General features: G+C 38.4%; 1 protein-coding gene and 1 long non-coding RNA gene across 2 annotated transcripts; one reads left to right on the top strand and one right to left on the bottom strand.

Moving 5' to 3' along the window:
* Positions 1-1167: 1167 nt before the first annotated feature.
* On the top strand, positions 1168-6787 carry LOC149051424 (uncharacterized). The gene is made up of 3 exons (XR_016181011.1): positions 1168-1809; positions 2863-3010; positions 4105-6787. It is a non-coding gene; the product is annotated as an uncharacterized LOC149051424 (long non-coding RNA).
* A 4667-nt stretch (positions 6788-11454) lies between these two features.
* LOC149051423 (uncharacterized) lies at positions 11455-16189 on the bottom strand. Its single transcript, XM_089184400.1, has 5 exons — positions 16035-16189; positions 14142-14413; positions 13657-13771; positions 12863-13384; positions 11455-12415 (listed from the first exon to the last, which is right to left on the bottom strand). The coding sequence occupies exons 1-5, from the start codon at positions 16126-16128 to the stop codon at positions 12105-12107; spliced, it is 1314 nt and encodes a 437-aa protein (XP_089040526.1). The 5' UTR covers positions 16129-16189; the 3' UTR covers positions 11455-12104.
* Positions 16190-16949: the final 760 nt, after the last annotated feature.

The following is a 16949-nucleotide window of genomic DNA, read 5'->3' as shown; positions in this document are numbered from 1 at the left end:
ACATGTTAACTGGTGGTACATGTGCATGTTGTACATACATTAACCTGTCCTACTATGACAGTAGATGGTTTTTACTCAGATGCACATAACTAACAATACTTGCAACAAAACATTACTTACAATACTAACACTACTCAAAATACTACCATTACTGTACCTAGAATTTATGCTAAAAACAGTAACAATAGTGACAGAACTTTCAGTAACATTCTTGGTGACTTTAACTTTGACATTCCAGGAAGATGTTGCCTCTTTGTCTCCACTATTTAAAGCAGCAGTGTCTTTCACCATCAACATTCCTATTTGGGACAACTCTTGCCTAAACTGGACAACTCTCAGTTGTTAGAATGTTTGATATACGTGCAACTTTTGTTCACTTCAAATTTTATCCATGGACTTTTCAGGAAGTACCAAAGACAACTCCTGCTAGCAAACTGGCTACCAAAGCTGCCACAGTTCCAAAAACTCTAGTAAGAGACTCAAAACCAAGTCCAAAGAAAACTGTTACTCCAAAAAAGGATGAAAAAAGATGTCTGTGAGGAAACTCCAATCAAAGGAACACCAAAGGTGTCAAAATCAGAGGGAGTGGTTGAAGTTTCACCCTCATTGGAAAAGAAAAAATCAGGCTACCATAGTTTTATGGCAAGAGATGGTTCTGGGGCACTTGGTTCAAAGGAAATCCTTCAGGTAGGTTTCAAAGTCCAAGATCTGATTGTTAATCCTCCCCTCTTGCTGTGAGATGTTTTCCTGTAAATTAATTATGAGAATTCCTCATTACATCATTATTAAAAGGTTTATTTTCAGGCTTCCTTTCTACCAATTCCCTCACATTCAAGAACCAATCATTGAAGCACCTAGCATGACCATATTGGGAAGTGTCAATCACACCATTATAACAACTACATGTACCTGATTAGTTTTATTGTTCACAGCACCTGTTTGCTGATAATGTATGGATATTCTAGGGAGAATTTACATGTTAATTAATTCTGGTAGTTAAATTATTGTCTCTCAAAGCTCTTTGTGGTTTGGTTCCATCCTTTCAAATGAACTTTTAATGAAAGATGCAAGACAAAGGGAAATGAAGATTATTAGAATTAAGGCTGGTTTGGAAAATCTGCAGATACAGTTTACAGAAAACAAAAATTGCAAAATGTATGCTCTGATTGAGCCTTTTACTCTCAAGATCTCTATAGTAATTCTCCTAACTGTCTGCTGTACAATTCTTGAGACATTGGTTGAGAGAATTTGGTCTTAGATCAACTAATGATCCCAAGATTGATCACTCATGGGAGTTAAAGGTTTAAAAAAATTATATTTTATCCTTTTACTCTCAGTTGTTTTACAAATGTTGGATCAATATCAGTATCTAAGAAACTGCACACCTACCCCTCCCTTAATCCAACATTAACTGTAATCAGTTGCCTGTTGTTGGGTTAGGGGAGGGGTAGGTGAGCAGATGTTTAGATACTGACATTGATCCTAAATGTTTATGTTGTATCCTCAGAGGTTTTTTACTTTTTTGCTATTTATAACTTTTCAGTTTGGACAGTATTAACAGGTCTTCAAGGGAAGAATTAATTATTTGTCTGCACCTTCTAATAATGCTTTCACTTTATAATTTAATTTTTAGAGAGCAGAAAACTGTTTGGATGAACTGATTATTAAGGGAATCTTGGAAAGTATTGAGAGAGTCAGGAGGCTGCTGATTTGATTCAAAGATGTGGTGGAAAAGTTACCCAATCAGTGAGCAAGAAAACAAGTTATGTCATCATGGGATGGGATCCTGGAGTGAGCAAACTTTCTAAGGTACATTGTAATGCACAGCTCAAAACAGGAAAAGAAAAAAAAACCCCCATAAACACCAACATATAAGCTGTACCTTTTTCCCTAAATTTTTGTAACAAATCAGGGGTACAGCTTACTCTGAAGTCACTAGGGAAACTTGCCACAAATTTGTATTAATTAACACAATTCATTGATGTCAACAATGAAATTTCATCGGAGCCGCAGGCTAGTGTGCTACTAATAACATAATTTGTTCATCTTCATTTCCCTTCTTCCATCTACTTGTATCTATCTATGGGTTTGTCCATTGTTCCTTGCTGTCATCTGTCAAGCAGTCTGTCTGTCTGTCTGTCTGTCTGTCTGTCTGTCTGTCTGTCTGTAAAGGGAATAAGTTTTTTAATAAACTGTGCTGCTGCATCGGTGGGGAGATTAACAAGATAATGTGGTTTTATCAACTGAGTTGATAATTTGGATTGGCCTTTCTAAATAGTTTCTATTAAGCTAATGTTTCAAGCATTAGCCATCCACTCTGAGGAAGGGCTTAAGCTTGAAACAGCATCAGAAACTCTTTTTGGTGGCAAATTTACAGTATCACTCAGTTTGTCTGTCTGTCTGCTCTTTTGTGTGTGTACATTCATCCAATTACTGTCTTTCTATCTGTCACTCACTCTGCTCTTTCCTTCTGTCCATTCACCCACACCTCAGTTTTACCCTAAATTCCACCTTTGAGTTTATCTGTTGGCTCATGTATCTGTTCTTCCACCTGTAGACTTGTTTGTGTAACTTAAACTGAGTTACAAGACAGTATAGTTTTTGTTTAATCCTTTACACCCTAACATCAGTATGCATATTCTCCATACTGTTCTCTATGCATTTCCTAATGTGCTGGTAAGGAGAATTTGTTGAACAATCAAGAGGTTCATCAGTTGATGATCATTTGCTGTATTCTCATGACCTTAATGTTTGATTCAGGGCTGATATTGAAAGGAGAAATTAGATGTTAGTCAGTCTCAGGGATTAAAGGGCTCGTCTACATAAGATTTTGACAGTAAAGGTCATTTTGTTTTTGTGCAGGAGAACCAAGTGTGTTATTGGTAGACAAATATCGGCTTCGCGCAGTGAAGCAGATTATTGGTCAGCATGGTGATAAGAGCAACACGAGAAAGCTGATGAACTGGCTGAGAGACTGGGGAAAAAGATTGAAAGAACTCAGCCTCTAAATGTGAGTACAAGTGTAATTGATTGTCAAAATGCTTTTCCCTCACGAGTGATTTTAAAAAACGGACGACCGCGAAGCGGGAGTCCGATTTGTTATTTACTAGTTAATCTACTCTTAATCAAAACTATAACAAAATTCTCGAACGCGATTGGTTATCACCAGCCCGATTTGAGCACGAATGGGACAGTGTACGCGTCATGCTTGTAATTGGACAGTGTCATAGGACAGTTAAAGGGACAGTTAACACGTCATACCTTTGTTAGTGGACAGAACGCGTCATGACCGCGCGCTGTTGTATCGCATTTCGCCGAGTTAACTGTTGATATTTTTATGAAAACGTACGACCGATGTCTAGTTTCTTTCTCAAATTTTGAGAAAGCTCATTGCTCATAGCTTCTTTCTCATAGCTTTGATTAATTGGTAACAGGACTTCGTGTCATCAAATTCTGTCTGTAATCATACTGGGGATTAACAAATCGGACTCCCGCTTCGCGGTCGTCCGATATTGTTAATCACTCATATGATTACAGACCGAATTGGACTCCACTCGGTCCTATTACCATTATTAATCAAACAGAATTGGACGACACGAAGTTCTTTTACCAATTGTAAAAACAACAATTAAATGAGAGACAACAGCGCGCGCTCATGACGCGTTCTGTCCACTAACAAAGGCATGACGTGTTAACTGTCGCTTTAACTGTCCTATTACACTGTCCAATTACAAACATGTCGCGTACACTGTCCCATTAGTGCTCAAATCGGGCTGGTGATAACCAATCACGTTCGAGAATTTTGTTATAGTTTAGATTAGGGTTGTAATCGGATATGGGAGAGTGGAACCTTGTCTAGAGGGGAGTAAGCAATTCTCCTAGTCACCTGATGCTACTGAAATTAACTTAAGCATAGGCAAGGTTAGACCTGTAGCTCTTGTGCTGACTTTACCTCTAACCCTTTATCTCACATGAGTGACCAAGACAGGATTTCTCCTTACAATATTAATACAATATCAATCAGACAAGTTGTGAGAATATTTGTTTTGGATATTTTTTCGATTGGGCAAACCAAAAAATTCACTACCATTTGTATTCCAACAGACTGAAATTTCCCAATTTTCGAGAATTCCACGTTATTCAGTCGAACAAAGAGAAAGGAGAGGAAGGACGCGCTCAAGCTCTGAGAGATCTCATGGCCACAAAATATCAGCCTGGAGATTCTTCAACACAAAGCGTGCGTTTCTCTGAGTTGTGTTCCATTGAGCACAGTTTTCATAGTTATTGATGGACCATCCGTTTACTTCTGGGTTTGCCTCAGTGAAGTGTAAGAGAGAAATTGAAAAGTTCAAGGAGGTGATTTACTGGGCACCATTTGTACTCATTGGTGACGACGTCAACCTGGATTTCAAGGATATTTAGAAGCTGAAGCAAATAAATATTATGTGTATACCTTCTATTCAATACAAAGTTACCTTAATTCATAATTATAGCTTATGTATGAGCACTGATACTTGCGTGTTATTTTCCTTTCAGTTGGGTTACGAATTTATCTTTTGCTCCGACAAATTGAGATGCAATACAATCAAGTGGACACGTTTACCATGATAACATTCTTTTTAGGAAACATGATAAAAAAACAATCCTGTTGTGCAATGTATCGTTCCATGTGCCAGGAAATGTTTCATGGCAACTCACCTTCCTCCCTAAACTTAGATTCTTTTATTTTTCAGTTAAGGCAGTGAACATTGGAATAACAAAGGGAAGAAAATTTCTGCATCAACCTGCGTAAACCATTTCTTGTCGTTTGAAGTAGTGAGCGCGCCTATGTCTTGTTTGCTTGATAATATTTGTCCATTTCTTTCAGTGGGTTTATTGAATGAGAGATAAACTTCGATATTTTCTGACTCTGTAACTACTAATATTGATCGTTGGCAGCCATTACTTAGGATGTCACGCGACGCATTTCTTTAGCACGTTATGTGACAGATAGGATGTTTTGTCACATCTTGTCGTTTGAAGAAGTGAGCGCACCTATGTCTCATTCGCTCAGCCTTTTGCCATTTCCTTGGATAAAGTTATCAAATGAGATATAAACTTCGATATTTTCAGATTTTATAACTGCAGCCGTTCCTTAGGATGTCGCGCGACGCGCTTCTTTAGCATGTAAAGCGACATGATATTTTGTCATATATCGTTGAAGAGGCAAGAAAAAAGAAATTACCTTTGGCTTTGGAAGATGGTGCTTTATTCTGTTTATAGAAAGCGTCCTCATCATGGGTGGTGCCCTAGGTCGGTGTGGTTTCTCGAGTGTAGGAAATATTGATGAGCGTTGTCCCAGATCACTGGGCATTCCTGTTATGTTCAGTCTGTAAGTCCTGATATTTTGACTTTACCCCAGATTTAAGAAACTGCGTCGACGTAAATGTTTCAGCAGAACATGTCTACTGACGATAGTGTATATTATAATCATTTTCAGAAAAGAGCCATGGGGGAGGTTCCGTTTATCCCCTTTGGGTTGGGAGTGTAAATGGGTACGTGGTTTCAAGGGTAGCATCACAAGACGGATTCTCAAGAATCTCAGAGATACGATTTCAGAAGGTTATGATAAGAATTTCCTTGAGAAATTGCTGGACTTAGGCTTCTTTCGTCTGCTTAGATTTTCTCTTCGTGCTTCATAATTCTACTCCATCTGCCCACCTTATGGTAGTTTTTACTATATACCACACAGGTGAATAGAACTTTTCGCGTGGGTTGATTGGCTAATTCGGAATAAATAGTCGAACCTGTGTTTGGTGGTCGGTTGTCAAATTCCCGAATTTCTTTCCGGGATCCCCGCGCGGATAAAAACGAGCACACAAAATTGTATGAAATCCGGTTTCGCCGGTAGTCCCACCAATCCAATATTCCACTTCCACCTCACTTTCCACTTCCGCTAATTTTTTTTCCGAGAAAGATCAGAGGTCTTCACGATGTTGGAGCTCGCTAACTGTACCAAGCTGTCAGACAAGGGAGATTAGAATTGAATCACACTCAGTTTTCTTTGATTGATTCGAAAATGGCAGATAGTTCAGCGAACAACACTTTGCAGGAGTAATTACAATGCTGTCGATATTTTAATGAAAGCGCTTCAGAGCCGCGTGCAAGCCCTCTCTGAGCTCTTCTCATCTGGTTAATTGCGGTTTGTCAACCCTTCGCGCAAAGTCTCTCTAAGTTGTACCTTGCGAGACAAGAATCCATTTTTTTTTGTTCCTGGAATTTTTTTTTAGTCCATGTCTGAATCAAGACTTGTATCGAAATATGAATAATTCGCACGTGTGAAAGAAATTGTTCCGATATTTGCCTTCGCCAAACAATTGTGTACTAAATGCTCGCAACTGACTGTTAACTACGTATTCCTTCTTGCCGCTGGTTCTTTGCTCCCCAGTTCCAAACTCACACCTCCCTTCCCAAATCTTTGCCCTTATCACGGAGCTCATTAATTCACAACATTTCTTTGACTCGTGCAACAACGTTTTGCTTTTCTTATTGAATATTTTTGTAAAGATGCTCTGTAGTAACAGAGAATGATAATAATAATAATAATAATAATAATAATGATAATAATAAACCTCTGCTTAAAACACCTTGGCAAACCGTAATATTTATTTATTATATTTCTCTTGTTTTTTTTCCTATATATCTGACTTAAACTGCTTGCTCTTTTTTGTACGTATAACTTTCCAGTACTTAATATATTATCTTAAAAAAAAAGAAATATGAAATACAAATGTACCAAAGAAAATAAAATAATATATAAAATCCATCATCGTTTACAGAGAAATCTTTTTACAAAAAAAATTCATCTTCGGTTGCAAATGCTGCCATTTGCCTCTCTATGTTAGCCAGATAACATAATTCCCATTTCAGAAGCCAGCATGAAAATCTACAATTTTTTTTGTTTTGTTATAAATACTTTGTGTGCTTCTTCGCTTAACACTCTATCACAGTCTACGTGTTTAATAAAGCTTAGCACAGAATTTAGGGCGGTTTCCATTAGAAGAGTATTATTATGACTCAACAAAAATTAAAAACCAACAAAAAGAACAACGACACCCAGATACAGACTATATCATTCTGTGGTAATAAACGAGGGAGACCCCTACAATTTTTTTAACTTTACCCCGAACTGTAGAAGATATCCGTAAAGAGCGAACAGTCTTCTTCCTTCTAGGCAAGTTTCAAAGTTTTACACTGGAACGTCAAACTTGACGCTTCCAAGAGTCACAACAGACGCCGTGAAATGGCGGCCTTGGCGGCGGTACTTGACAAGAGATGGTTGCGTGGGAGAGTCACAGCTAGGAACCAGCGGTTGACAGCCTTTTGAGACATGTGCGGCTGAAGGGGATCCCTACTAATGCCTCAAAGACAAAGAGAGAGACACGGCAATATAAGCTGCGTTTGATAGGTTTGAACGATATCTGGAAGGACTTTGTTTGTTTACCCTCTTTGGTCTTTATGTGTCAGCCGTAACCTTTTTCAAACACCACAGAATTTCATAATTATTTCACAACTCGATCGCTGCCTGTGTATAAAAGTAAATAGATTCATGAAGCTGCAGGAAAAGCTAATGCCTATGCTTATTGTATTATTCCGTCACCATCTGACGATTTTGAGTAAAACTTTTTTCGTCTCATCCAATAAAGATGATTACTGCAGCTTTTTTATTGCAAACGTTTTGCTTTTATTTAGGATGATTTTTCTATTTTTTTTTTTTTTGCACAATACATGAAAAATTAATGAAGAATTCACAATTGGAATTCTTCTCGTTTTTTCTTACAACATTAACTTTGCCCTCAGAATCCTATTACTTTACAAGATTAGTAATTGTTAACTTCCAGCGTCTTGATCATCCTTCTCCTTTTGAAAAAGGTACTTACCTAGAAATGGAACTGTAAAATATCAGCTTTTACTACATGTATCACGCCTCTTACACAATTTTTTGACGAAGTAAAGTTCATTTTAACTGCGGATGAAAATCAAGCAAATAAATAATTTACCCAAGTTGACTGCATTTGAAGGAAGTATTCAAAAGAAGCTTGAAAAAATCCGGGCCTCAGCAGTTTCGAGTCCATGCCTCCCCAATACTCACTGGACTGTACTACCAACTGAGCTACCAAGCCTCACTCCCAACGTGAGCTCCCAATGGGAGGCATAAGTTCGAATCCCGTGAAGAGCTGAATTCTTTTCGGGCTCTTTATCTGCAATTCCTTAAATTGCAGTCCACTTGCGAGGGTGATTTCTTTGCTTACTTGCTACAATGAAGTAATAAAACTACTCACTTTTAAAAGCTTAAGACCTGTAAGATAATTTTATCATATATCTGTTATCAGTCTCTTAAAGAAATAACAGAAATTAACTGATCCTGTAAAGGGGAATCAGTCAGTTTGATATCGATAGATACAAGAGAATATCAGTTAATTGTCTCTTGGTTAGGGACCATTCGCATAAGGGAAGGGAGCAGAAAAACCGATGAGATTTCGCCCTTCTCTACCCCTGTAAGGAATTTTTATCAGCTATGCGATTTGCTTCATTTTCAGGAGCTACACATATGTGGAGAGCATGCATCCAAGCTGTCAAAGTTGTGATATGCACTTGTATTTGAAGAAAACTACGTAGATCTCTCTTTTCGAACTGCTAGATTCCTCTTAGCTCTTGGCTTTTATTTTTTCGCAATCCTGGATGATGCAATATCAAGCAGGTTGGTGATTGAATAAAGAAAAGTAGTAGGAGGGGCAGGCGCTATGGTTAATTTCACATCGATGTCATGACAAACTATTAGAAAGCGCTTTAAACTCACCCAATCTCATAATGTTTTTGAAAAGAAGGTTCCTACACAAGAGTCCAACGAAATTTCAAACCATATTATTTTCCTTTGTTTTTTTTGAGAAAGAAACTGCACATCGGTTATACGTTTTCATAAAAAATAACAGTTAACTCTACGAAATGCGAGACAACAGCGCGCGCACATGACGCGTTCTGTCCACTAACTCAGGGATGACGAGCTAACTGTCTCTTTAACTGTCCTATTACACTGTCCAGTTACAAGCGTACACTTTCCTATTAGTGCTCAAATCGGGCTGGTGATACGACAAGAAGTTCTGATACCAATTAATCATTACCGTTACAATTTCCGAAAACAACAAATACATTTGGGTCACAGATCTCCGGTGGAGACAATACCTAAACTAAGAAAAAATTCTTAATTTTGGAAATTCCTCAGTTCTTTTAGGATAAGTGATTGTTTCTATTGTTATTGTGATTTATTCTGTAATTGGTGGATTTGGCTGAGTGGACTTAGTATGATTGGCTGCTTCAACTGTCCGATCACAGCCAACTGTCCAAATACAGCCGATTGCAGCTAAGGCACCGATCAGATTTGAGGAAACTGTAATAGCCATGATTAAGGTAAGTAAAAAGCAATGATGCCTTTTTGATAGCCATCGTTGCGCCTTCGAAAACTCTCCTGCAGGCGAAGAAACGCTCGTCCCGCAGTCAAATTGAAGTCTTTAGAAATGCAGGGGATATGACGATATAGCCTTGGCTATATATATATATTTCTATTCTGTTAATAACATCACTGTTGCAGTAAATATTTTGAACCCAGGAGTAAAATGTTTTCGTGTCGTGTAGTCTAACCGGCTAAGTGAGAAATGTATGGAGGACCGACCCCGATAACAGCGAAAGACGTTTTGACAGCCAAAAAGAGAGTCATTATCAGATTCAATAACGATGACTTCTACTCAGATCATCCAAACGTGAGCAACTGTCAGCCTCAACTACATGTGTCCTTTACATGACTACCCTCGAGCCTCGACCAATACCTCTTTCACTAAATCGTGTCACATATATGCTATTTTCGTGGGGAACGAGGTCATCTGGTCTGGCCTTCTTCGTGCGATTATTCAATTCACAAACGTCTTCATTAATGATGTAATTTACACTTTAGCATATGGCACCATTATTGCACGCCATCACACACTCTGTCAAGCTTTCTGCCCTGGTTTTCTTGAATGCGTGTCCGTGGAGCATCATCCCATAAATGGAACGTTCGGATCGACAAGACACAGAAGAATTCATAAGGGCAGCTGGTATATAAAGAAGAATGCAATCATACAATCCCGTCGCACAAAGTACATTTTTCCAACAAAAAAACTCAGCTGATGTGGAGCTCAGCCTGGAAATGATAAAAAGAGGTGGTTGTTTTGGTAAGCAGGCGGTCTGGTGCACAATGTGCACCGCCTGAGAATTGGACGAGAAACATTTACTGCCTCGTGACGTTCGAAATCAAACTTCAATGGACATGAATTTCTTTCAATAAAAGCAAGAGACACTGCTTAATAAAAATTAGCCAAACTGGTCCATGTCCACAGTAAATAAACCATGCATGAAGAAATATCTCATATTCCTAATTTCGATATAGCAAAATCTGATTCCGTTGGAATGTGGATCAATCAAAATCTACCGTCAGCCACCACAAAATATAGCGTTTGCGTTACATTTGGTGACGAAAATTAGGGTAAAACTCAATTTCTGAGGTATCTCGCTGAGAAATGAGTAAAAAAATGTATATTCCGATTGCCAGTGTAAATTGGTTGGGTGCCATGTTGAGACACTTAAGCAGCCTGGTTTTGGTTACTCATGATTAAAAGTACGTACACCGTAAGAATTTATTGTTGCTTATTAGTCTATCGATGAATGAAGCAACGTACTTGAACGGAAATTGTCACTAGGAGAGTCTGCGCGTTTATTTTTGATGGGTTTCGTATCAGCGACTCCGGTGGATCAAGTTCCGTATGAATACAGGATACTTATAAAACTCAAATCAAAATAGATCAAACTAGGTCTGCCTTCATTTTATATATGACTTATTCTTTCCTTCCTCTGCTCAATTTATGAGTTATGAAAAATTAATCAGACGAAAAGGGAATAAACAGCGACTACTTAACGTTCAGGAAAGCCTTTCAAGCGGCGATGTTGCTAAAATTAAAGATTTCTTATATATTTGATTGGTATTATCAGAAACTTTGGGGTTTTACCGGGCGAAGCGCTGACAATTTGGAAAGGTTTTCTGCGTAATTCTAATGATTTTTTTGCGTCTACTACAAGGCTCTCTTTATTTCTATTCTTACATTATTTAAAAGTTAATTCTGCAAAGTTTTATAGAGAGACAGGTTACAAGGATTTAAAACTTTTCTAAGACAATTTTTGTATTTTGGTCTTGCTCGTATTGATTCATTTCTTAATACTTCATTTGTTTTTGTATTTCCATTTTGATAGTTACATAAATCCCCCCCAAAAAATGAAAAGGTGAAATTCACAGTTAGCTAGTGGCTTACCTTCTTGCTTTGGTGAATCTTGGGGAACTCGTTCCAAACGAGGTTAGATAGTTAACAGTGAGGATGCACTTCTCGGGTCTTAGAAGCGATATTAATTTTTAATGCGTAATCTGAATTACTCCGTACAGGCTCATTAAAGTATACCTCCGTACATTGTAAATAAAGTTACATTACATATTGTTAGGAATTTCATCATTACATTTTCAAGAAAACTTAGGATACCTCTCTATAATGCAGCTGCCATGCTTCATTCTCCATCAAACATCACAAGTAAAACCTCTAAAAGGGATCTAAAACCTCTTTTTGTTCTCGCTTCAACTACCTTAAATGACTGGAAATTCAGAGCTGCGATTTTTTAATCACAAGTATGATAACAGACAGACATGGACGACACGAAGTCCTGTTACCAATTAATCGTAGCCATTATAATTTCCGAAAAAACAAACGCATCTAGAACAAATATCTCAAAGATCTCTAAAGTTAAAAATCCGTCCATCCTGGAAACTCCCAGTTTTCCTTCAAATGAGTGATATTTGGTTATTGTGATCAATTCTATGATTGGTGGAGCTAGCTTAGTAGATTTGGTGTGATTGACTGCTTCACACTGTGCGATTACATCTCTCCAAAAAAATTAGTGAAAATTAAAGCAGTTAGCGCACCAATCACATTTGAAGAAATTTTAATGGTTGATTAAATAATTTTAATCAATCATTCTATACAGTGATTTCACAGTAATGTTATCGTAACCTGACCAGGTCCATCAGATTGGTAACAACACTCATTTTTCTGATCCTTTCCTGAGTTGAAAGAACCACCCCCTCCTCCACAAGAATCTTTGTTCATCTTTCCGCCACCTCCGCCACCTCCGCCGGAATACCCACCACCACCCCCTCCTCCGTAAGCTCCTCCTCCTCCCCCAAATCCACCGTCGGCTTTTAACGCATTGCCTTTGCCCCCCACTCCTCCCTGAAGAAATCCTCTGCCACCATCTGCGTTCTCATCCGTTCCGTTGGAAAAAAAGCCTCCACCGCTGCCGCCTAAAAGAATAAAAAGGGGACTCAACTTAAACAGACAAAAAGAAAAAATGATAGAAAAAAAGATATTAACAAATCGCTACATAAATGAAATGAAACCATTTATACCAAAAAGGTTCTTTTTAACAATAATAACTGATATTTCCTTATTTAAACGAATCGTTTAGTGGAAGAAAATTCCTCCCTGAATTTTACAATACGGATGTCAATTTCCATAAGCAAGAATCGAATTTTTTTTATTCATTCTGGATGTGGTGTTCCCATAGCCTACGAGCAAGCTTTCATAAATGCTGCTGCTAAGACAAGCACACCTCTGACTTTCCAGAAAGTTTTCCGAAAGTCGAGGTGTGGGTGGGGCGAGGTGTCGAGAAGTCTGCAGGTTTTCTCTAGCGGACCTCTTTCTCGCCTGTTTCGCTCTCCAGCTCGCGAGGCCCCCGGAAATTCCCTCACCTGCGTAGCTGGCATTGCCACTCTGCCCGCCAAGGCCACCGATTCCGCCTGACCCTGCTGATCTGTACCCAGGATTCCCAGTTGTGTTTGTACTTGCGTCACACCCTGCATGCCGTTTTGTCAAGTAATGCAGACCTCCTCCACCTCCAGCTATTATCAAAGGCGTGTTGTTTTGTCTGACAACGAATGTACCTCCACCACCGCCAGAACTCCAGTCATTATCTTTAGAGCCCCCTTCCTGTCCCACAAGGATACGAATGATCTCATCTTTAATCAGACTGAACGTTCCGATCATTCTCGCTCCTCTTCCTCGATACTGAGCGCTATTAGGGTGTGAATCGTACCCTCCTGCTGCTCCTATTGCTTCTATTCTGTAGTCACCAGTGTGAGGCACAGTCCACTGTTGAATACCGCTGGACAATGTAACTTGTCTGTCATGATCCTGACCTGTGTAGTGACTGCCCAGCGTTGTTGGGCCATATCTTCCGGTGGCACCGAGATTTGAGAAGATCGCAGAGAATGCTAAAAATTAAATCATAATAATAATAATAATTGTAATAATGATAATAATGAAAATAATAGTAAAAACCATTACATCATTGATGCCGTACTTGATGTGCTTGTTAATTCGTAGTCCGTTAAGAAAACATTCGATGCTCCGTTAAGGTTGTCGACATGTCATTCATCTGTCACTTAGACAACTAGATGACACAATCACTAGCTTGAAGGATTTCATGTTAAAGTGATTACGCTTCCAAACCGTAACTAACGATAATTGTTACAATGTTGCTTACAATTCTCGCAGTTTTCACCTATGGCTTTAGGTGGACACAGGCAAATGTATTTCTTGTCTGTGAATCCATTGAGACATGTTGCACCGTGGGCACAGGGGTTGCTGGAACACGGATTCTAGTGAGAAAACCAAAAGGAGCATTCTCAGTCTCCAATTTGAACACTAAAGGCCGCTTATTTACACCAGGTCTAAACCAAACCGCAGTTATACGCAAGCAGAGGACCTCAAGGATTCTCTATCAGAGGGTTGATTGAATTAAATAAATAAATGTTCTTCCACTATCAGCTTTCGGCCCTCTTGGCGTTTTTCACAAAAATAAATGTTCAGATAAAAGATTCGACTAAACTGAAGATGGCTTAGAACGCGGTTTCGCTAAAAAAACGACTTCTAAACTTTGTTAAAATAGCCGACCATATGCGTTCGATTCTCTCGCTATTTTTGTCTTCGATCTCTTTTCATCTATTTGCATGGTAACTATGATTTCACCTGGGTAGCCCAGTAAAGGAATCCTTCCTGTGCCGTAAGATGTTCGGGATGTTGAATATGGTCAGAATCACTCAATTGACAGACCCTGAGTCCATTCTTGTCGGGTGGCCCGACATTCACAGACACACAATTACTTTCCATCAGGCACTCGTATCTACAGTCACCACTGAGTTCATTTCCCATTTTGAGCGTTATATTACGAAGTAAGTGACCTTGGAGAGCGAATCCGTTGTCTGGTTGTCCAAACCGTAGACTTCGACACCCGAGTCCTGCTGATAGGGGTACATGGGGAAAAAAAGCAGAAAAAGTAAAAAAACAACAACAACAAAAAAGTAAACAAGTAACTCTTTAAATGATGTAGAAGTTAGGTAATGAAATAGTAAAGGAATCAACACTTACAATTATAAATTTAAAAAAATGAGAAAAACAAAATACTTTTAACTGACCACCAGATTACAGAATTTTTTTGGTAAAATTTATTATAAGTTAATCTCAGCGAGAAGATAATTATTAAAAAAAGAGGCTAACATAAATAAAGATTGTGTTATTTATTCTAACTTGAGGATCAGAGAGATCTTTCACCGAAGAGAGATACGCAATGAGCTGTAGTAAGTTCAAGTAAACGTTAATTTTGTGTTATCAACTTAGCTGATATGTAAATTGACCTCAATAAAGAGGTAACGTTACGAGCGTTAGTCCCTCATCTTCAGCCGTGACAAAGTGAGTGATATCCCTTATCGCATCAGGAAAAAAGAAACCTATCTCTTTGCGATCCAACAATCTTGCTTTTTGAGAGGTGCCTCGTACGAGTTGCAAGACCTTTGCTGATCAAGCTTTTGCCTCTGCTGGTCCACCTCAGAGGAAAAAGCTTTCACAAGAGAATATCGATCAGTTGATATTCGCTCGGCTTCCAATGTTGATTAGAACGGCTCCGAACTTGGTTACTTTTCAGAAACAGTTTAAGACATGCTTATTCAAAAAAAACCTATGACATTCGGTCCCATCATATTCTGTAGGTCCTATTTTATATTTTGAAGTTTGATATCCTAACTTTCACTTTGTTTTAAACGGTAAAGTGCGGTCGAATATTTTATCATAAAAGTGATAGACAAATTCACTGTTATCATTGTAAACCAAATCATCATATAAAACCTCCCACTAACTCAGCACCACAGTTCCTTTCGAAAATTACCCCCTTTTTTTTTCAAATAAACTCTGTTTGACCAGATTTCTTAAGTACACAGATCCGTAAAAGGTTTTTACAAAGGTTGCCTTCTTTGGACCAAATTGACTCAACCGATGTAAACATCATGGAGGAGTCAATATTCACTGAATAATGTATTCCTTTGTAGAATTCTCTCTGAAATCCACTGATATCAGTTGACCAAGAAAATGTATTGAGTGAATACGTATTGTATGTAGTTGCAATATTTCGACGGAGTGGCCCAGTTCTACTCATAGCTGGTTTAAAACACTGACAATGCCAGACCACAACATAGTTAGTTATGTTCCCCACTCTCTGCGAGAAGTGCGTGGGTTCTTTAACGTCGTCTACTAACCAGTGCAGAGAGAATGGTGGAGAAGGTACAGAATAGAATGTCTAACCATTTGGGAATGTTATGGCAGAGGCAACAAATTCTCCCCAGTTATTTTAGTACTCTAAGTGTTTGTCCGTTCTAGGGCTTGAAGATGTACACTCGAACTCACGCACGGCAGTCCGGCACTCTACAACTTGAGCTAATCAAGCACGGGCGCAGTTTTATTAGTATCTGATAGAGTGTTTTATGATATTCTTAAAATAGGTGCGTTCTTCGGTGGAGCATCTTTTGTGAATCTGAAAAAAATGCGTGTTTTTTGGGTTTTTTCGGTTGTTGTTGTTTTTTTTTTACTTACCGCGATTTTTGGCTTCTACGGGTGTACACATCCAAGTTCCAAATAAAAGGACAAATCCAAACGACAAAGGCAAAGCTGTAAAATACGCGTTCATGACTACTTTTGGGCGTAATCTCCCGAGGTGAAAAAATGGTCGCTATAAGCATAAATATACTTATCACCAACTGATTAGCAGTTGGATCCTTGCAAAAAAAAACGGCCACACGCAACTTATCAAATATTTATATCTTTCGAGCAAACTTTCTGTTACTCACGCTTTTTTGAAGAACACACAACCATTTTTTTTAATAGTACGTAGGTGATGCTATAAAACGCGGGTACCTCTTCTGTGTATTTGATCTGTAGCTGTAAAAGTTTAATTACACGGTTCAACACTGCCTAGAGCTATCGTGTGTTTTGTGTTCTGTGTCCCTAATGTGTATGCATAATGAACAGATGTTTTTTCTTTAAGTAAACACAGGAAATGAAAAATGAGTCGTGACATGATACGAGTAACTTCGCTTCGTTGAGTACAAATAATGGGCGAATCCAGTTAAAATATCAAGCGATCTTTGGAAGTTTGGTTACTTTGCGCTGCGAAAAAAAAACTGTTTGAAATTGTATCAAAGAAGAAATGAAAATGGATTGAAAATCGCTCTTGGTTAACAGCCATCTGTTCACCAAGTATCAGCGGCAGACTACTACGGAGCATTGTCGACATGTGATTGGGGTGGATGATGAAAAAAGAACTGTTGTTTGAAGTTCTGATTAAGCACCTTTGTCAAATGCCTAAAGCTCATTCATGTCTTTGAGAGTTTGTCTTTAGGCATACTGTTTTTTTCCACTGGCAATAAATTAATTATTCAAACAGTTGTCATTGATAATATGTCACTTTGTATCTCAACATTGAATCGTTGTAAAACTTTGTTTGACAGG

The sequence above is a fragment of the Pocillopora damicornis genome, chromosome 1 (genome assembly GCF_964200805.1).
Source record: "Pocillopora damicornis chromosome 1, jaPocDami1.2, whole genome shotgun sequence".
NCBI lineage: Eukaryota > Metazoa > Cnidaria > Anthozoa > Scleractinia > Pocilloporidae > Pocillopora > Pocillopora damicornis.
The sequence above is the reverse complement of the archived record's forward strand: the minus strand, read 5'-3'. Positions and strand labels throughout refer to the sequence as shown.

Coding starts and splice junctions, on each gene's coding strand:
- LOC149051423 (XM_089184400.1), bottom strand. CDS start 16,128: ATGAACGCGTATTTTACAGCTTTGCCTTTGTCGTTTGGATTTGTCCTT. Junction 14,414..16,034: donor CGTAGAAGCCAAAAATCGCG/GTAAGTAAAAAA, acceptor TACCCCTATCAG/CAGGACTCGGGTGTCGAAGT. Junction 13,385..13,656: donor AGGTGAAAACTGCGAGAATT/GTAAGCAACATT, acceptor TTTAATTTTTAG/CATTCTCTGCGATCTTCTCA.